The sequence below is a fragment of the Lacerta agilis genome, chromosome 1 (assembly GCF_009819535.1).
Source record: "Lacerta agilis isolate rLacAgi1 chromosome 1, rLacAgi1.pri, whole genome shotgun sequence".
Taxonomy (NCBI): domain Eukaryota; kingdom Metazoa; phylum Chordata; class Lepidosauria; order Squamata; family Lacertidae; genus Lacerta; species Lacerta agilis.
In genome coordinates, this window is record NC_046312.1 from 83,741,490 (window position 1) to 83,762,148 (window position 20,659).

The 20,659-nt window shown below is 45.3% G+C and overlaps 1 protein-coding gene across 3 annotated transcripts in view; it reads right to left on the bottom strand.

Annotated features, from left to right (window-relative positions):
- The window catches only part of CFAP65 (cilia and flagella associated protein 65), a 42,210-nt gene that overhangs the window by 20,715 nt on the left and 836 nt on the right, over positions 1 to 20,659 (bottom strand). For 2 of the 3 annotated variants that reach the window (XM_033160727.1, XM_033160718.1), the window contains exons 2-17: positions 20,345 to 20,427; positions 19,757 to 19,938; positions 18,763 to 18,865; positions 17,258 to 17,424; positions 16,264 to 16,460; positions 15,359 to 15,504; positions 8,185 to 8,407; positions 7,357 to 7,622; positions 5,801 to 6,001; positions 5,199 to 5,561; positions 4,391 to 4,528; positions 3,551 to 3,796; positions 2,372 to 2,596; positions 1,908 to 2,066; positions 805 to 970; positions 582 to 710 (exon numbers count right to left, since the gene is read on the bottom strand). In XM_033160727.1, coding sequence (XP_033016618.1) covers positions 582 to 710; positions 805 to 970; positions 1,908 to 2,066; positions 2,372 to 2,596; positions 3,551 to 3,796; positions 4,391 to 4,528; positions 5,199 to 5,561; positions 5,801 to 6,001; positions 7,357 to 7,622; positions 8,185 to 8,407; positions 15,359 to 15,504; positions 16,264 to 16,460; positions 17,258 to 17,424; positions 18,763 to 18,865; positions 19,757 to 19,938; positions 20,345 to 20,419 — 2,986 coding nt within the window. In that variant the 5' untranslated portion in view covers positions 20,420 to 20,427. Of the gene's footprint in view, positions 1 to 581; positions 711 to 804; positions 971 to 1,907; positions 2,067 to 2,371; positions 2,597 to 3,550; positions 3,797 to 4,390; positions 4,529 to 5,198; positions 5,562 to 5,800; positions 6,002 to 7,356; positions 7,623 to 8,184; positions 8,408 to 15,358; positions 15,505 to 16,263; positions 16,461 to 17,257; positions 17,425 to 18,762; positions 18,866 to 19,756; positions 19,939 to 20,344; positions 20,617 to 20,659 lie in introns of those variants that run through there. The other variant, XM_033160711.1, reaches the window with a different exon arrangement.

Genomic DNA, 20,659 nt, shown 5'->3' on the forward strand with positions numbered 1-20,659 from the left:
CAGATGTCAAGCTTGTGGGATCTACTTTTTGGTGAAGGGGTGAGAAACCTCTGAGGTTTCTGCACCATCCTTCATAATTTCTCCACTCCCTGTTACAGTTTGAGAGCCTACAAACCAGTTTGCATTTTGGGTGAACAACAACAGAGCTATTCCCTTTTCTGTTCAGCCTATTACTGCACATGGAAGTCTTAGGCATTACTGCCAGTGAAGTGGGTTTATATGAGCTTTCCACAAATGACAGTTGGGGACCACACTTTCTTCGACTGTGAGAGAAAGCCCTCAGGTTTAACAAAGGAGACCCTGAACCCCAATGCCAGATATTCATTTGAGGGCAGAATAGGGGAGGACAGAAGCAAATAAGATAAAAAGGGGAGCTCTATTTCTGCCTCACAATCCCACAGTTATGGCTAAACCTTCCATTATCAAACCACTCATTCCTCAGCCGCACAGGTTTTCTATAGGTTTGACGTGTAGTGAAACAGATGGAGCCTTTTCATCTGGTGTGGAACGTCTCCCTGCTGAGGCCACCCCATTAATAATATCCTTGGTGTGAGGCTGCTTTCATACTTTCCATTTCTCACCTTTGGGAGTGGATATGGCATAATAGATTGTCCAGACGTAGCGCAATTGACGGGTTGGCCTAATAATCCCACGTACAAAGATCTTTCCCCGAGCAGGAATTGTCCCTTTGTAGTGGTCAAGTTCTATTGCTGTGAGGAGTAAAGACAAAAAACGAAATTGTGAGTATGGAGCGAGACTTTAGGCAGCTGCAAAGCACAAGAAATCTGCCTTTCCATTAAATACCTAAGGAGTCACTGGCAACTTCTTCAGGGTCACATGGTCCAGTGATCAACTGCTCCACACTAAGGACGTATTTTAAGCAGCAGGTTCCGTTGTTAAAGAAGGCAAATTCACATGACTGTGTGCTGCCAACCAGGATGTTGCCAACATCTACCTGCTCTCTTTGTCCCTGCAGAGCAAGCACAACACAGGAAGTTTATTAAGTGACACTGACAATGGGTATTCCATGCAAATAAATTCTGAAATTTAATACACTGAGGGAAAAGAATGGGGGGGGGGGGTAGGCCAAGGGTCTCATTAGAATCACTATTCAATCTATCACTGCCAGCAGCAGCGCTTTTTTTCCCTGGTGGAACCCGCCAGAACAGAGTTCCGGGAACATTTTTTTGTCAAATCTGCTCACCTTCTCTGGTGGGTGCAGCTATCTCCCTGAGCAAAACCCTCTTCTCCCAGCCTCTTGAGTGGCTTGGGAGGCAAATCCACATGCCAGAGCAAGCTGGGGCACTGCTGCTGAGCATGGCCAAAGGGTGGAGCAAGTGCATTCCAGAGGAGCCATTCGGCGCTCTGCTGCTCCACAAACGGCCCTCCATTTTCCCACCAGAGAGCGCAGTGGCAAGCTGCAGAAGGGCAGCCATGGAGAGCAGTGGGGTAATGTCACTCATGGAAGGGGCGAGCGTGCGACAGGAAATGCTGCTCTGCCAGCAAAGGTCAACTGTGGGCTGGATGACGGCAAAAACAGTGGGCGCTCTTAGGAATAAGAGCCTCCAGCCTGCCTTGCGAAGCCGTTCCCAAAACCTGTTGGCCTGTTTGTTGGTGCCAAGTGATGACGCCAGCGTTGGAAAAGAACAGTGGGCCTCTGAGCAAGTGCAGAGTGTTCACCCTCCAACACCCCCCCTTGCAACTGAGCAGTACTTTTTTTCTAGAAAAAAAGCACTAGCCAGCAGGTAGAGGCTTCGTAGCACTACCAACTGGAAGGGATATGTCCAGGCTTCCATAAATGCCAGGTGTCATCTGGGTATGCTTAAACTATCAGCTCTGTGATTGGACTTCCACCCTCTTTCATCAGGGTCTTGATTACTTTTCCTGCCCCGTATGCTGTCTCTTACTGTTAAAGTGCCCTGTGATCCTTCGCCGATAACCCGCAGGATATAGCGGGCGGTCTTTGGGGTATTGTCTTCCAGAATCTCTTCTTCTCTCCACACTGTCACCCAACTCCGCAGAAGGTATTTGATCTGCTCACCGGGAGTGAAGGTCCATGTCTGAGCCTGAAATCACATGCAAGAGAGAAGGCTGAGCAGGGATTCACAGCACTCTGCCTTCCTGGGATGCAGCATCTGGGTGAACAGGTTGCTAGGGATGCAGGGAAACCCACAGGGAGAACCCAACTTCCTCTCCTCCCCACTTCCAGAAGCATGCAGGGGTGAGTCCATATATCTGACAAAACATTTGTCTTTGGCACTGGTTTCACATTCATTGGTATCTTTGGCTTGGCCTAGGGAGGACTGTGCTGTATTTCAATGTAATTGCTTCAGATTGCTTAGTGGAAACAGAGTGACCAAGGTCTACTCACCAAAGCTTCATTGGGCAATATAGACCCTTCAGCAGGCTGTACAGATAAAAGGTTTTTGTCTGACTGCTGGATTTTCCACCTGAAGAGCATGGGTAATCGGGTGCAGTTCTTGATAGTGAAGGTGCGTGAGGAGGAGCTGCCCACATATGTGGGTTTGAAGTACAGGCAGCCATCACCTTCTAATAGTAAGACCAGGGGCTCAGCGCTGCTCTGAAGGTGGAGCTCCTGAGGAAGCAAACATCAGCAAGAATCTTCAGCCAATTTTGAAAGCCACAGCACTTTCACAGGAAAGCTGAGCTAGGTTCTAGGCTGGCATGGACAGGCCTGGGAAAACTGAGACAATACTGTACACAGAAAGAGGCCCAAGGGCAACACTGCCAAAATATTTTTTTCCATTTGTGAAGTTCTAGAAGTGCCATTAAACACACTGGTTTTAAGATAAAATAGATAAGATTTCTTTATTGATTTTAAGTGTTACGAGTTGTCTTGGGACCTATTTTGCAGCTGATAAACAGAATGAAAAACAAAAATAATGCATACTTCAACCTCATTCAGCCCATGTGGAAGACGACCAAAAACCATACTACTTTTAAAAAATAGGGTAGATGTGGTTTCCAGTGCATCAAAGAATTATTTTTATTTATTACCCGCCCTTCACCCTAAGGCCCCAAGGAGGATCACAATAATTTAAAATACAACATTAAAAACCGTTTAAAACAAATTAAGTCACATGAATAGTGTGGCTCCTCAAAAGAAACACCTCAAGTATTGAAGCATCAAACTAAAGAAAAGAGATTTTAAAAAGGTGCTGCTGTCGGTTGAGTGGGTAGCCATTTTTTCCCAAGGCTAAACAAATGCTCTCACATTGAACTATTACAGCAGGGGTGTGCTTAGCCTCCAAATCATTAGAATATTAAGATAAGGAAATTAGGGGTCACAGAACTGTAGAATTGGAAGGGACTACCAGAATCCTATTGCAGTCCAACCCGCAGCAATGCAGGAATCTTTTGCCAAGTGTGAGGCTTGAACCCACAACTCTGAGATTAAGAGCCTCATGCTTTACCAACTGAGCTATTCCAGGGTGTTACAGACAGGGTGAAAGGGTATGTCCCTCTTTACCATATAGTGATAAAATGGGGCAGAGCATGAAAGGAAGAGTCTACCTCTTCCTGACCCTACCTGGGTGAAGGAGGGCCAGAAATTGAACTGCATGGACAAGATGTGCTGCTGTATAGATGTTTCGACTGGGCAAGTTGAGAGGAGAATGACCTGGTGAGCTCCAGGTGCAATATACCCACTGTTGGGCTTCACTAGGATGGAAGGACACTTCTCCCGGCTTAGGCTGAAGCTTATGGCAGTGGTACCGACATTGGAGAGCAGTATGCTGCGATACGTGGTGATGTTTGGGCTCACCGGAGGGAAGACCTAGAAGACAGGAAGAGGCTTTGGTTGGAGGAATACCTCATCTGCATTTATTGTCTTCTTAGCATCTCTGCCTTGAATAGCCAGTTGGGAAAAGCTGCACTTCTTCAAAAGACAAAGAAAACAATGAGGGCCACATAAAATGCGGCTCACTTTCCAAGATCAGGTCCATGAGTTTAATGTTCCTACCCCTTTTATTGACTGGTGTAGAAGAACAAAATTAAAATCCCATGCATGCACAGCTACCCAATGATTACAATCCCGGAGTCTTTTGCAAGCTACACCTGTGCAAAAATTAACCTCATTTTGGAAGGGAGGGGGGTGATTCAGAGGCGACATACAGATGCACATGCAAAGGGAAGTGCGCACCAAGTGCTCCTCTCTGTGGCCACTGGGTGTCCTCGTCATGACTTACCAAAATTTGTTCCTTTCTTGAAAATGGAAAGAATAGAAACCAACTTCTCATTATTGCAGGGAAACAAAAGAAAGATTGTAAAGCACTTTGCAGACACACAAAACTAACAATGAATCCTTCCTACTTTGCAGGCAGTAGATGAGAAACACCCCACCCCAGAAGGTGAAGGCTATCCCTCTCACCTTGTGGCAGTCCAAGTTGTACTTTGGGATAAAGTGCTGCCGCCCAGGTTGAAAAGTGTGTCCGCGCAAAGAGATGGCTAAGTCCCAGGATGGGCACATGGTGATGGGCTCCTCAATGTTGTTGAAGTTCCGCAGCACCTGCCAGTGACAAAAATATATATTATAAAATTTAAGGTTTGTTAGATGCTTTAACAAGCCAAAGTGACTTACAACCAAACTAGGGTGTGCTGGGATCTCTCTGATGAGCAGCGCGATACAGCAGGGCTTCATCTGTGCTCTACCTTAATGCCCTGCCATGGGGTTCCAAGCCAGAATTTTGTAGCAGAAAGAGAACAAATCTGCCCTTCAGCAGGAATCCCATCACTAATAATCATTTCTGTTTTTAAATCTGTTCCCTCTTGTCTTCTCAGTGGATGTGGCAATTTAACGTTTTGCTAGAGAATGCTTTTGCCAAAAGGTTCTGTACTAGCCAGCCAGCCAGCCCACGTTGTGATGACTGAACCATCTTTTTTTTCTTGCTGTCCTCGTGACCAGGGAAAATTCTGAAACCAGGACAATGGGACCATAAATTTAAGCACAGTCAAATGCACTTTAAGCACATGGCTTCACCCCAAGAATCCTGGGAACTATAATTTGTTGGGGGTGCTGGGTATTCTAGCTCTGTGAGGACGGAACAACAGTTTCTTAGGAGGAAGTCGTAGGCTTTAAAAGTGCATTGAATGTGCCTTCAATATATGGTGTGGATCTGCCGAGGCTAGAATTTCTGTGCCATAAATGTCAATGCTTTGGACACCAAATTTCTACTCACCTTATAGAAGGCAAAGCCCTCCAGTTCAGCTGCATACATGGAATTAAGCGAAGAAGGCTTGAAGGTGACATGGAAAGCCATAGTCTTCAGAGGTGGGATGTCGCAAATTTCTGGGATCACTTGAAAAGGACTATGTGGCTTGTTTGTCCATATAACTGTGATTTTTCCCTTTGTGTGATTGGTCGCGCAGAAAGGGAGTGGTTGTACCTCTTGAAGCTTTGCACAACAGCCAAAATCATACTCCTTGATGCTAAGGCTAACGTGGGGAGGAAACACCGTGAGGTCACTGCTTACACCGTCATGGAAATATTCAACCATGGGCTCAAGGGTAGGGTACTCTTCAGGAGGCTTATCCTCCAGCATCTAAAAAGGAGGGAAAGGAGAGGTGTATGCCTAAACCAAAGAGAAACATCTTACTGAAGACAACATTGAGCCCCAGGCCTGAGCTTCCCGTCTCTGCTATACTCAATAGAGTGCACTCTGGTACTTAAGTAAGCACTCAAAGTCTAGCAACTGTGATTACATGCAAACTCAGCATGGGCACCAAGACATCACTGATTCTGTGGAATCTACCTCCAGGGGTGCAAAACAGAGTACTGTACCTCCGGTGGGAGTGTGAGAGCTCCGGTTTCATCCACCAACAGCTTGCCCTCCTTCAACATCGTGCCCAGGATGTCCGGTGGGAAAAAGGTCAGTCCTCTGGCCATGTGTGTCCTGTACCTGGTAATGTCGCTCAATCTCAGAATGTTTGGGTTCATTGTTTCCGAGTGGCAGGTCCCAATCAAATCTATGAATAATGGATCCTGAAACAGCAGAGACACAATGACTGAACAGTCCACTTCATCTGCATTCTTTTCCGGAATATAATTTTGCAACTGTCACCCATTAATATGTTGTCCCGGGGGCCCTTTAAACCTTATCCCTCCCTGTCCCTCCAGGGGCACTTTTCCATAAGCAGCTGCCCCACCAACTATGGGAGCCTTTAAATGTCAGGTGTGAAAGGGCCAATCATGTGGGATCTGATCACAGAATAAGCTTCTCCTTGGGTTTCTGGGTAGATTCCATGAGAAAGATCGACCATGTGGGTGGTCATTTAAACATCCAACTGTACAGGAACTGCTCACAGAAAAATACCAGTAGCTCCGGTGTGGTTAGGGCGGCATTTAAAGGGGTCCTCAGTCAAATTTTCCAGTTATCGTCTCCTGCTTTTGCGAGCTGGTCTTTGTTAAAATGAGAAAGATTACACACTGGCAGAGGCAGTGCACTATGTGCATTTGTTTTAGTATTAGTTTCCCAACCTTTCTACAAGGAATTGCAGTGAACAAACCAGTAAATGAGGCTGGGAGATAATGACTTGTCTGTGTCCATCCAACTGGGATGTGAATCTGTGTTTCCCATGTCCACACTCAGCACTCCAGCAGCTATTCTGTGCTGGTTGTACGTATCCACAAAGCTTTCATTTAGGGGGTAGGATGCTCTGTTCCTGTGCATCCAACTTCCATAGCAAACACAACCAAGGTGCTTCCCCTTTTAATGGTACTTACAGCTGACAGACCACTGCAAAATCAGCAGTGTTGTGCATTCTGGACAGTTGCCTTCTGTTCTGAGAACAGAGCATCCTAAGGGAAAGCTGCTGAATTCTTCTAAGCTTGCTTCATGCATTCTTGCTTTTATGCTACCACTTTGAACTGGAAATGCAGGAAATTGCCTTGGGAAGATGCTCTATCCTTCCCTGCATTCCAAAATCAGCCCAAAAGCCAGTTTCTTTTATCTACACAATTCAGAACAGGGTAATGACTTAAAATCAAAACTTCTGTTCATAAGAGAGACAAGAGCTATCAAGCAGGAAAAAAAGATGCAGTAGGTCAGGGCTTGAGGTCTAGGCACACATTACAGGGGTATGGAGGTTAGGGCTTGAATAAAATGCTGTGCTTCTAGGTATGTTTAAGAAAAGCTCTGAAAGATGTGGAAAATAAGGCATTGGCCTGAGAAAGCCTGAGCATTTCCATGTAAGGATATTTGCTTGATAAAGCACAATAACCAGGGAAAAGAGAGGGTCCTGTTCTCTCCATGAAATGGCATTCAACCACCCGCTGTTTGACTGGGGCACATAACCAACAGGCCTGTTTCAATGGAAGATGTATCCTAGCCCTCTTACCTGATGATGAACAAGGCAAACCACTCGTCGGTAGAAAATTATTGGGTAGGTGGGTTGGAAGGTGACCTTCAGTGTGGTAGTGGACATCCCATCCAAGATCCCAACAGGACGGTCAAAGGAAAAGATACTTTGTTTGCAGTCAATGTTAAATTGATAGTAGGCTGGAACGTCAGAGTTATTGGTCATCTCTAGGGGTTGAACTAAGTACTCTCCAAGGTTAATGCAACTAAAGTAGACAACAGGGTGCTGAAAGGAAACCTCAGGACCTAGAATGACAAACAAGGCCAATTTTCACACCATTGCTGCTATTGAGAAAGGAGGTTGTTTTTAGTTTTTGTATACCAATAGTTCCGAATTCCTTGCCCTCCAGGGTTGGTTGTTATTATTGTTGCTATAAAAGTGGTTGATCCTCATCACTTATCTTCATTCAGCAGTGCTCCCAAATATATAGACAATCTCACTTGCACAGTGGCAAGAAGACATGCACAGAGGCCCCCTCCCTCCACCCAGATGGGGTCAGCCTCTTTCTGCTAGGAGGGCAGGGTTCCTTTTGCTAAAATCTCAAGAACAAACACAAATAGGGGTCCAACCCAAACAACCTCTGGTTGCAACTTAACTATAATATACAACAACTCACAACTCCTCAAATGCAAATGCTATCAGAAAGTAGCACCAGCACAGCTTTGAAATCTTTGAACAAAATGTTTTCTACATGCTCAATATCCAGCAAGATACCATAACCCAAATCTGCTGGAATTAGGAGCGAAAAACTGGTATACGTGCTTTGATGAAGCATGTAGACGCAAAAGGGCTCTCACTGCCTTGTACCTTTGCATGAACCTATCACCTTCAGCACAGAATGGGTGCTGCTCCCAGCAGGCAGAACAGTGAAGTAGTCCACACTCGTTACACCCACAGTGTGTGGGCTGAACCTCACAGGGATGACTGACTTCCCACGAGCTGGAGCAATGTTTTGGGTGGTGTCACAGGAAAAAACACGATCACGAAGCACTACTTCCTTTGCTCTCTCAATCCTGAATGGGGCACTGACCTGCCGAGAGACAAAAAGTGTTATCTTTCCACTCACTGAAGAGAGAAACAGGGGCGCCGCACCACCACCACCGCCGCACGGTCGGAAGGGGTGCCGACCGCTCGCGCCCGCCATCTTGGGTGGACTGCGCATGTCCACCCAAGATGGCGGGCGCGAGCGGCCGGCACCCCTTCCGTGCGGCGGCACGGCAAGTTTTAAGGCTGCAGCGCGTGAACAGCAGCACAGTGTCTGTGCTGCTGTTCACGCGCTGCAGCCTTAAAACTTGCCATGCGCCGGCAGCACTGATCTCGGGGGCGGGGAACCGCCCCCAATTGTCACCCCCCCCAGGGCGGTACCTGGGTCGGCCCAACCCCCGCCCCCTTGCTCCGCCCCTGGAGAGAAAATACAATATTAATAATACCTTTACTGTCACTGCACCACCTGCGTGCAGTGAAATTAAACGACCCCCCCCCCACACTCAGTCTTGTTCGCGCTCTGTGTGCTTGTCGGAAGTCAATTGCACCACTATTTTTTTTCCATTCAGCAGCTCAACAGCCCACGGATGAAAACTGTTCTTTAACCTGTTGGTGCAGCTGACTATACTTCTATATCTCCTGCCCGAAGGTAGGAGATTAAAGAGGTGCTGGCCGTGGTGTGAGTCATCCCTGAGAATTTTCCTCGCTCTCCTGAGGCAGCAGTCTCCTGCGATGTCATCTAGTGAACTCAGGGGACAGCCCATGATATCATGTGCTGTATTCACCACCCTCTGTAGGGACTTCCTGTCCGTGGCTGTCAAACCAGCGTACCACACTGTAATGCAGTATGAAAGGACATTTTCTATTGTGGACCAGTAGAAAGAGATCATCAGTTTCTGTTTGACAATGTTCCTACGCAAGACACTTAGGAAATAGAGTCTCTGTTGGGCCTTCCTAACCACCTGGGTTGTACTGATTTTCCAAGTGAGGTCTTCACTAAGGTAAACTCCCAGGAATTTGAAGGAAGAGACTCTCTCCACACAGCCCCCCCCCCGATATACAACGGGGCTAGTTCCCCTCTCTTCCTCCAAAAGTCCAACACCATCTTCGTCTTACTGATATTTAGGTGCAGGTTGTTCTCCAGGCACCATGTCAAGACTTTTTGAACCTCCTCCCTATATGCAGATTCATCTCCACCTGTAATTAGACCCATTATGGTGGTATCATCTGCAAACTTATTACAGTGGATTGATCAGATGAAATACAGTCATATGTATACAACGAGTACATCCCTGTGGGGTGCCAGTGCTGAGCTTCAGAGAGGTAGATGTAACAGGCCCAATCCTCACTATTTGTGTGCGATCCCTCAGAAAGTCTTTAATCCAATCACAGATGGTAGAAGAAAGGTCCAGGTCCATCAGCTTTTTAATAAGAATGTCCAGAAGGATGGTATTAAAGGCCAAGCTATAATCAATAAACAGCATTCTGACTTAATTCCCGGTCTCTCCAGATGACTCGCTGCAAGGTGATAAGCTGTGGCTATGGCATCATCTATTGACCTATTTCTCCTATAAGCGAACTGGTGTTCATCAAAATCGGGTGGAAAACGTGTCCTAAGGTGTTGAAGAACCAGTCTCTCAAAGCATTTCATCACTACAGATGTTAATGCAATGGGTCTGTAGTCATTTAAGCAGTTAATTGCTGTTTTCTTTGGGACTGGGACAATGGTGGCTGCTTTCAAACATGATGGTACACAAGCAGTCTGCAGGGAGATGTTAAAAATCCTTGTCAGGACCCCTGCTAGTTGATCAGAGTTTTTTACCACTATTCCCAGCACCCCATCTGGTCCAGCAGCTTTACTGTAATTCACCACCCGCAATGCAGCTTTCACTTGATGGTCATATAGAATATGTGGCTGAGAGTTTAGGCTGGCAGGCAGGAGCCGTGATACTTGATCTTTCTACCTCATAGCGGGCGAAGCTGTTCAGTTCCTCTGCTAACACATCATCAGCCTTAACCATGTTCCTCGTATTGCCCTTGTAGTTGGTTAGGTGCTGTAGTCCCTGCCACACTTGTTTCGTGTTGCCCTCTCTTGCAGGAGAGATCCATTCTGCAACCAATTGTCTCCATTAAATCCTATGTCCAGGCTCCTGCCATTCTTGGCAGCTGAGCTCTCTGCACAGACTATAAATTCCCCTCAAAATTCCCAAGCAAAGGTTGCCACCTACTGTGTACATCTAGAGAAAACTTCAACATTGTGTAGATGCTTTCAGAGTGTTGCTGGAAGTCTGGTATTCAAAGAATGAATAACTTATATAAAATTTATTATGGCAAATGTAAAGTATGCAGTCAATGTTTACAGCTGCTGTTTACAATTACCAGTAAGTTTTTTACAACTTAATTATAAACAGCAGCTGTAAACATTGACTGCATACTTTACATTTGCTATAATAAATTATAAAAGTTCGGTCAAGTGTCTCTAGCAAACAACTACAATTCATCCTCATTCTATCATTCGCTGCTATAAGAAGTTCACTTTTGCTAATAAATGTCCCAAACAAGGCGAATGTCACAATCCTTTCTAACATGTACTGGTACATCTCAAGAAACACTGTTCTGGAAAAAAATGGGCTGAAGCTTCGGCCAAGCCTCACTTTGTTCTTCCCTACTCCAGGTTCACTGGACTCTGTTCCAAAAGGCTTTCTTTGATTATTATAAGAGCAGAGGCATCAGCTGTGGTGCAGATGGAAATGGTGATCAGTATAGATGGTGTGCTGATGGTAGAGAGTTAATTTGCTGTGACACTTGCCCTAACACCTTCTGTCAAAAATGTGTATTACGAAACTTTGAACAAAAAGCACTGTCAACCATACAGGATGAAAGTCTATGGAAGTCCTATAGCTGCAAACCAGAAACTGTGATATTGTGTTTGAAAATTTAGAACAATTACAGCAAAATAAGAGAATCAGAGCTGTCAATGACAAAGGGCAGTTCCGTAGTTTGCCTGGAAATAAACGGGCTCGGGGTCCCCTGGCCCCTACCAAGCAGAGAGCACCCAAGACAGCAGCCCCCTCCTTGCCAAAGGGGTGGGGGGTGTTGAGTGGTCTCTGGGAAAGCTGATTGATCGCCAAATGACATATCTGTGGAATACAGTTCATTTACATTGCAATATTGCAAACAGTATGCTTAACAATTTAACACTGGGAATTTATTGTGAACAGTAACAATTTAACAACTTGGACAGGCTTGGACAACAGCCTGGATTGGAAGATTGGAATGAAGTCAGGAAAAGCTACACTGGCAAATAGACAGTTGAAAATATATACACAAATAAAGCTGTACCTGATGGATGAAAGGACATATGATTTTTACATGATTGAGAATCGCACAGCCAGGGATGGGGAACTTTAAAGCATCAAGATTGGAATGTGGAAAATATGAGAAGGCAGAAATGAGAATATTGGAGATATACTTCAGAGGTCCAGGCTATGGGAAGCCCGGAAAAATTAATAATTGTAATTGTAATTTGGCTTTATTTTATTATTTTTAAATGGATTATGATTTGATGGATCTGTTAATTGGATGTTTTTATTTGAAAACTAATAAAAATGATTTTAAAAATGAGGCTATCCAAATTCTGTAATAACAACTGTCTATTTTAAGTAGGGCTAAATCTATTCCAAGTTATTGCAATGTCAATTAAAAAGAAGTGGTTTAAAACATGGAATAAGGTTTTTTAAAAATGGATTTTTGATAGTAAAAGAGCTAGAACACCAGATATAGTAAATTAGTCCCCTCAGGAGGAGATGGCATGGGGGATATCAAATTTAGAATTTTATTATGAAGCGTTCCAATTGGAATATTTAATAGATATTAGTTATAATCAGGGCCGTCTCATCATAGGGGCTGGGTGGTGCGGTGCACCAGGGCGCCAAGCCCCCCAGGGGCGCCCCGTGAGCCCGCCGGCATACCATGCGCCCCCTCCCCAACCCGCGCCCGCCCCCACGGGCGGGCGGGCTCGCGCGCCGGCGGGCGACTTGGAAGCCGGCTGCCCTCCGGAGCCCCAGCTGGAGCGCTTGGAAGGGCGCACAAAGCCCTGTGCCGCTCCAGTGCCACGCCCCTCATCCCCCGCTCGCCTACCTCCCTCCCGCGCTGACCGCCCCTTGGGGGATGAGGGGTGTGGCGCTGGAGCGGCGCAGGGCTTTGCGCGCCCTTCCCAGCACTCCAGCTGGGGCTCCGGAGGGCGGCTTGCTTGCAGCGCCACGCCCCTCATCCCCCGCTCGCCCACCCCCCCTCCCGAGGGGCGTCCAGTGCGGGAGGGAGGTGGGCGGAGAGGCGGCCTACCGGGGGCGCCGGGGGATCGTCGCACCAGGGCGGCCGATCCCCTTAAGATGGCCCTGGAATGATAAGACTAAATGGGTTGGGGTGGAGAATGAAATAAATAATGGAATAGGCCCTCGGCCCAGAGCCAAGGGGAGGGAGAAGCAGCTGGTGGAGCAGTTGCAGCTGCTGCAAGAGACCATCAAGAGCCAAACCCAGAGAATCTGGGAGCTGCAAATGGCTGGCTGCAAGGCCATGGAAGCCAAGGAGGATTTAGCTGCCCAGTTGGGAGACCAGAGAGGCAGAGCTGTGCCTGGCAGGGGAGACCGTGGACCAGTGGATGCTAGATACAGTGGCGCTGAATGCAAGTATGGCCCAGCTGAAGCAAAAGCTGCCCAGATTGGAGATGTAGGGGCGCTCCTTGCACAATGCCATCCAGGAGCTGAAGGGAGTTTTACCGAGAGGGTCCATGATTCCACGCAGTTGCGGAGCTTCATGCCCCGGCACCGGGGGGCGGAGAGCAGGTGGGGCGGGGCATGCAGCGCATTATGGGGGTGGGGTGCCCAGCGCAGGGGGGCAGCTGCGATGGAACCCCACCGGGATCGCACTGCCAGGCGCGGTGCTCTCCCACCGCCCCCCTCTTCCTCTGCCAGTGATCCCACAATTCTCCTGGTTGACTTCCTTATGCAGAGTTCTCTGGTCAGGATCCAACAATGTCCACACATCGTCTGTGAAACATCTTCACCTGCACACTCCCCATCAGCAGTTACCTCAATCTGCTTGATCCACATGACTATGAAAGGATTGAAAGTCTTCTGGCCATCATAGAAAAGGCTGGTGTGGAAGCAGCAGGCATCTCTCTGAATCGGGCCCTGAAGCTCATAAAATACCTGAAATCCTATAAAAGAACTTCCACTCCTGGAGATCTGGAACGTCAGTATGCTTCTGAAAGGGCTATTCCAGCTGCTCAAACCAGGCTGCCTTTCCACTTGATCTTTAGAACATCGCAGTGTTTATGGAAAATCATTTATCCAGAGCTCAGTGAGGAATCGTATCATTCCCAAGGATTCTCTTGATCTCCAAACTCTTGAAGGTACGCAGTTGCAACAGGGGTTCCCACGAACAGGTGGCAAACAGGAAGGAGAACCCTGAACAATAGAAGACTGGAGATTTATACCATTCACAACAAAGTGAAACAGGACACAGGAGGGATGTTTTTCCGAGGATTACAGGAGGAAGTTGGATGTCTCTGCCTGAGGTGTTACTTCACAAGTATTAACAACTGGGTGATTCCTTCCTCAGCTTATAAATGATTGTAACTGTCTTGTGCTTATTTTGTGAATGACTCATTGAATAAAACAGTGGTTTTTGGGGGGGGGAACCACTGTTCTACAAACTGGGAGGGTGTCACTTGTTTTTCCATTAACTCCATCAATCAGAAACATTAATGAACATAAAACATTTTTATGACAGCCATAGTGGATGGCAAATGGCCTAACCCAGAATGGTGACAACTCATTGACAGGTAGAACAATTGGTTTGGTGAAGTGATTGAGACAGAGCGGGGTTTATTGGAAGGATTATGGGAAGAAAGTTAGGTACAGATGATCCAAACCATGGAGTGGCCATGTTCTGCAATTTGGCAAATAAACCTTAAAGGCAGGAGCATTTTTAATGTGCTGGCCACCACAGCACCATCCACCACTGAACCACTGTCCAATTGGTGAACTCCTAATATCTGCTGGCTGCTGAGATTCTTGCAAAAGTGTCAGACTAGGTAGACAATTTAGTGAGAAACTCCCACTGCTCCTAAGCAAGACTTGCTCAGGATCACTTTATAGAGATTAAAGGTAAAGGGACCCCTGACCATTAGGTCCAGTCGCGGACAACTCTGGGGTTGTAGTGCTCATCTCGTTCTATAGGCCGAGGAAGCCAACATTTGTCCGCAGACAGTTCCCCCCCCCCCGAGTCATGTGGCCAGAATGACTAAGCTGCTTCTGGCGAACCAGAGGAAACACTGTTTACCTCCCCGCCAGAGCGGTACCTCTTTATCTACTTGCACTTTGACATGCTTTCGAACTGCTAGGTTGGCAGCAGCAGGGACCAAACAACAGGAGCACACCCTGTCGCGGGGATTCGAACCGCTAACCTTCTGATCAACAAGCCCTAAGCTCTGTGATTAATTGTGCCTTAACTACCAGGACGCCCTTGTTTTGTAAATTTAGGGCATGTTTCACCACTAGTTTAAAAAAACATTAAGGTAAATGTACAAGGCTAAATTGGACAACATGTGGTCTAGAATGAGTGAGGTGCAGGTGGTGGAGGGGGACACAACACTCTGCAAGGGCTGAGGGTGAAGGAAATTCATAAGGGTTGAAAAATAAGCCCACAAAGTGATCATACAAACTGGCCTTGACACTATTCTGGATCAGTACTTACATGTGAATTACACAAATCATGAGATGCTTGAGTAAAGCTGGAAAGACATATCCCTGCACCACATGTCCAAGACACGTCAAGATTTTACCTCACTATTGCCCAACCGTGGGAAGCTTTTCTGAAAAATATAGGCATGTTGTAGGCACTGACAAAGCAGAATATGGACATGTCCTCTTGGGCACACATCTAGGTCATGAGAATAAATCTGTTTGAAAACTCAAGGATCAACTTATCGTACCACAGACACATTGAAGACTTCCACATATTTTTCTACAGTGCTGTCAGCAGCAACAGCACCAAAGCAGAGCACATCCCGGAAGTTTCTAAGCCTGGCATCTTCACACGAGTCTCCCGGCACATTCACCAGCAGATGGGGATATTTAGCTGCAGAAAATAATGATTATTTTTAAAAGCCAAACGTGGAGCCTTCCTACACTGAAAACATATTAGTTTGGGTATTTGTGTCAAATATCTAAACTGAAGCAAAATCATTCAGTGACCAGTAATCTGCCTTTTGAACAGTTCTCAGGCCGTGAACTTTATAATCAGGACAGAAACCCTCTAAATTATGGATCTTCAAGAACAAAACACATGGAAATGAGAGACATCAAACTTCCTATAAACATGAAATGAAGCAGCATTTATCTTTGTGCAAGATGGGGTGGGGGGCTGCCTTTGGAAAAGCATGGGGATTAAAATGGCTGCTCCATGGGGCCTTTTGGAGCCTGGTATATCTATACTATATTACATAACAATTGTACTCTTCCTTGAATGGCTAGCTTAGGGTATCTAAAAATGTAGCAGGTACTATGATGATTTCTAGCAGGCATTAGGTATAATTTTAGGCAGCAGCACATAAAATAAGAATATGTGGCAAAATTAGATAAATTGCAAGTGAGGCAAGCGAGTAGAGAACAGGTGAAAAATGAGGTTCAGATTAGAGATGTTCTCAGTGACCAGGAACATCTGAGAGCTAAGACCCTTTGCAAAACAGCAGATGGGACCCTCTATTACAGGACTCTTTTCGCTCATGGGGTTTCAGTGTTGCAGGTGAACCCACAGGCAAGAACATAGATACCCATAAAACCTAATGTTATGGCCTACATTGTGTGCCCTTTTGCTTTAGAGTTGAAAAGTCCTCACCAACAGCTTTCAGCTGGATGGCCTTTTGCTCCGGAGTATCTCCAAAACTGCATATTGCTGATATGTTGTGCACTTGAGCCATCTCAGGTTGAAATATCACTTTCATTGTGCACTCTTCGCCTGGATCCAACATGCCACGAGAAGGAATAATGCAGAAAGAAGGTGGCACCTCCCAACTAAAGCATGTCAGCAGTTCCCTAGAAGAAACACACACTGTAAACCAGGGATGGGAAACCCCAAATGTGGCCCTCAATGCCTCTCTGCCTGGCCCTCAGGACTCTCCCCAGGCAATACAACCTCCAGAGCTGCACCTCTCACATTGCACCCTCCTTGAATGTTTTTGCCTGACTCGAGTACATTCATGAACTACAACAGTGATTCTTGCCTGTCTAGTTGGAGGATAGAGGACACTTGGGGGTGAAGAAACTAGCCTGCTGTACAAAGATTAAATTCCAATTTATTGCTCTGCCTACTTTCGCCATAGGCACTGCCCACCACCGGCATGTGGCCCTCAGGCTGAATAAGCTTCCCCACCCCTGCTGTAAACCAAAGGCTTTAGAGCAAAACAGCTTTTCTCGACATCTCATTTGACAGTGTCTTTCCACAGTATCCCGAACATATGTACTTTGGAGAACTTGGGGCATTCTATAACCATCTTAAATGCTGTAACCAGATAATATGACCTTGGAGAGTTGTGATGGGTGCGTATGTATGTGCATGTGTGGCTGACAATGTGTTTTTTGTGCTGTTTTTTGTTTTGTTTTTATGGGATGGCATCCAATTTCATTGCACTTGTACAACGTTGTACTTGTACAATGACAATAAAGAAATCTTACCTTATCTTATCTTATCTGTGTCTCAGAGGTAGTACCCAGTATATGGAAAGACGTGATAGCAATCTCCAATGGCAATGATAGCAGGAATGGGTCAGTTGTATGGATCCCATCCTAATCCAGTGAGTAAACAGCTTTAGAGGCTACAGACAACTACTCACCCATCATTGTACATGGTAAAGGAAGCCTCTGTAGAGTCATAGACAGCACATGCAGGAACCTGGATACTTTCTTGGAAAAGCAAATCAAGGTGCGGTAGCTTGGCTACCAGAGCAACAGAAAACTCTCCCTCTGCCTTTTCAAAAAGAATGCTGTCTTTATACTCTTTCTGCATAAGAAGTGGAGAGAGAAGAGGCTCATCTGGCTGAACTCCATGCCAAGTGCAAAGAACAGGCAGAAAACCTCTACATACACAGAGCAGGAGTTACACATTCATGCATTCCAAGAGATAATAAAAGGACTGACAGAGCATGAGCAGCTGGGCTATGCTGTGATTAGCTCCGTTTATTTCAATTATTTATGTCCCACATTTCAAACACTTATTTTTTTTCCAGAACAGCTTACGTAACAATATGCGATACAAAAGCATATGCATACAGAAGCATTAAAAACCAGCAGAAAAAATAAAACCAATACGAACAGCAGACTCGGTCATAAAACACCACGCAGATTTAAAATATATTCAAATACCATCTACAAATGGTAGACAGAGGGCCTATCAGACTTCCCAGAGAAGGGAATCTACGGTTGTGGTGTAACCTCCACAAAAAGAAGTCCTGTTCCTTGTACCCTCCAATCAGATCTTAGCTAATGATGGGCCCTAGAGCCAATATTAAGACTTGGGAAGGATTACATAAAATGCAGACTATTCTTAAGATAACATGCTCCTGGCCAAATTGAGCCCGAAAACAAAATAATTTCCCCATAGCCAGTGGCGGAGGAACCCTCTCCGGCACCCAGGGCGGGATACTGAGGGGCGTGGCAGGAGGCCCGGAGGCATGTGCGTAACATCCGTATGGACTGCACACACGCAGCAGCCCATAGAGACACCCGAATGGACGGCACACGCAAGCGGCAGTCTATATGGACACCGCATGCAAGCGGTGCCCATACTGACTGCACACACACCCTTGGCCACTCTACAGCTGGGAGAGACAGCGGTCCATCTTTTCTCACACACCCTGGACGGCACCCAGGACGGCTCGCCCCCCACCTTGTACGTCCCTGCCATAGCTCATTAACTGCAATATTTTGCCACTTTGCTGAAAAGAATATTGTGAAGTTGGTGCAAATGAAAGGTGAACATAACCGTTTTGTAATTGTCAAGGACATATGGTATTGCACTATTACCAACAGATCAGTATTTTTACTGTGCTCAATAAATTCTGCCCTGCTTCCCCCAGATTTGAATTCCTTTCTGTTATTGGAGCGGGAACTGCCAATCAAATCAGAATTCATACATTTGTGACACCAAACAAATAACAAGTTTGAGCTGCAACAGGAGGTGCACAGGGCAGTACATTGTCTCAATCTTCACATAGGCTCGTAAGTTCAATTGTCATCAACTTTCCTTGCCTGCCAAGTTAGAAGAGGACACAGAGAGAATGCTGCTCTGATAGACGGGTGCTTTTGGAAGAGAAGTAGGTATATCCCTGAACTGCTTTACCTTTTCCAAAGGGCAGAAGATGATAGGCAAAGTTATGGACATCCCAGGACTCAGAATAATTGGCTGTGGGAAAACAGTATTGAAGAAACGAGTTGTAGGAGGCCTGGAAGCAAATCAGAACAAAGTGACCATGGGAAGTGGAGATAGAAGTGATACAAAACAGAACAAAAAGCATGACTATAAACATTTAAGAACATTTTGTATGCTCTTTTGTATGAAACAAATAAATAACATTGTGAAAAGTCAAAACAAATTTTGCACTGTCATATTTAAAGATACTTAATATGCAGGGGAAATACTTTGAAGAGAATAGTAATAAAAATGTTAAAATTCAGCACCAAATAAAGGCTTACCTATTTGCCCTGGCATTTTTAGTGCTGCATTGTAATAACTGTAGTAGGCAGCCGGTGCTGTGGTTACAGCAGTTTTTATCATTAAGTTAGTTTTATTATTTATGGTTGTTTTTATGGAATTTTATGGAATCTATCTTATATTGCAGTCTCAGCTGGCGAGGGCAGGATACAAATAAAAGTTTATTTTTTATTGTTGTTGTTGTTGTTGTTGTTGTTGTTGTTGTTGTTATTTCCTGCCCTGGGATCCACTGAAATGAAGGGTGGGTTGTAAGCATTTTAAATACATACTAAAATTATGGTAAAAACCAGAATTGCTGAAAAAGTACACAATACACCCATGAAACAATGTGAAAAACCTAACAAACCATGCAATCTGTTAGAAGTTGCCAGTAGATAAAATATATTATGGTGGCAGCCCTATGCATATTTACTTGGGTGAAGTCCCACTGAAATCACTGGGAGTTGAGTAGGGTTTGCAGTGACCATCCAACATGTACACATTTGTGCAATGTGAAATATCAGCAAAGTTTTACTCAACAGAATAGGGTTGAGTGGTGAGTGGCAAATGACTTACTGCAGTGGAAAGAAAATTCAAGGCAGAGAAATGGCAGCTCCTTTTGCCTTCTACATGGCTTACACACCTGAACTTCAACTTCTGAGGTTTCAAACACACATTTCTCAAAATGAGATGTTTTGTGAATTCTTTTCCTAGACACCATCCTTGCCAGGTGAGACTATCAGGTACTTCAATACCCCAGAAAATATTCTTGGTTTTTCTTGCAGTGAAGAATGAAGGCTTCTTCCGCACAGGCACCACCAGCTTCTAAAGAAACCAAGAAAAGTAAGTTGCCATGCTGCTCATTACTTCATCAGAAAGTATCCACGTGAGCCCAAAGATTCAACAGGAGAAACTATGCCAGTGTTTGCTACAAAGTATACTGGAACAGATAAGAAAACATTCTTGTTTTGAAAATCCTATCCAGCTGCATAGAAAGTTGAGGTAATTTTAATCTGTTTTAGTATTTTAACTTTTGGATGCTTAAAAGTAAGGTTGTGAATGCTTCTTGATTTTATTGTTTTATCTTTTTTGTAAACAGCTTTGATGTGTTTTACAATCCAACAGTATAAATTTTATTAATAAATAAAATGTCAGTGGAAATTACTCACAATTTAAAACTTAAAGGCAATGAAAACTCTGTTTTCAGCTATATAGCACAAAGATTACTCACCTGCTTGGTACCACGACCACGGAATCTCTGAAGGGGGTCTGAGTTGGCTGTGTATCTGTGCATATGAGTCAGCATCTTTGCACCTGAGAGAGCCAAAGAACATCTCAGTTGTTCAGAAAATTGTAGAACAGCAAAGCTGCTGGTGACAGGAGAAGGCTGTTCTCTAGGGTGATAATCTGGCAATAATGGAATTATGGGACCGATTACTCCGTTCCACATAAATTGAAAACAAAACATTTAAAATAAGTAATCTTATGTTTCTGTCTGCATGGGCATTGCTAGGTACTTTAAAACCTCAGGGCACCAATTTGCATA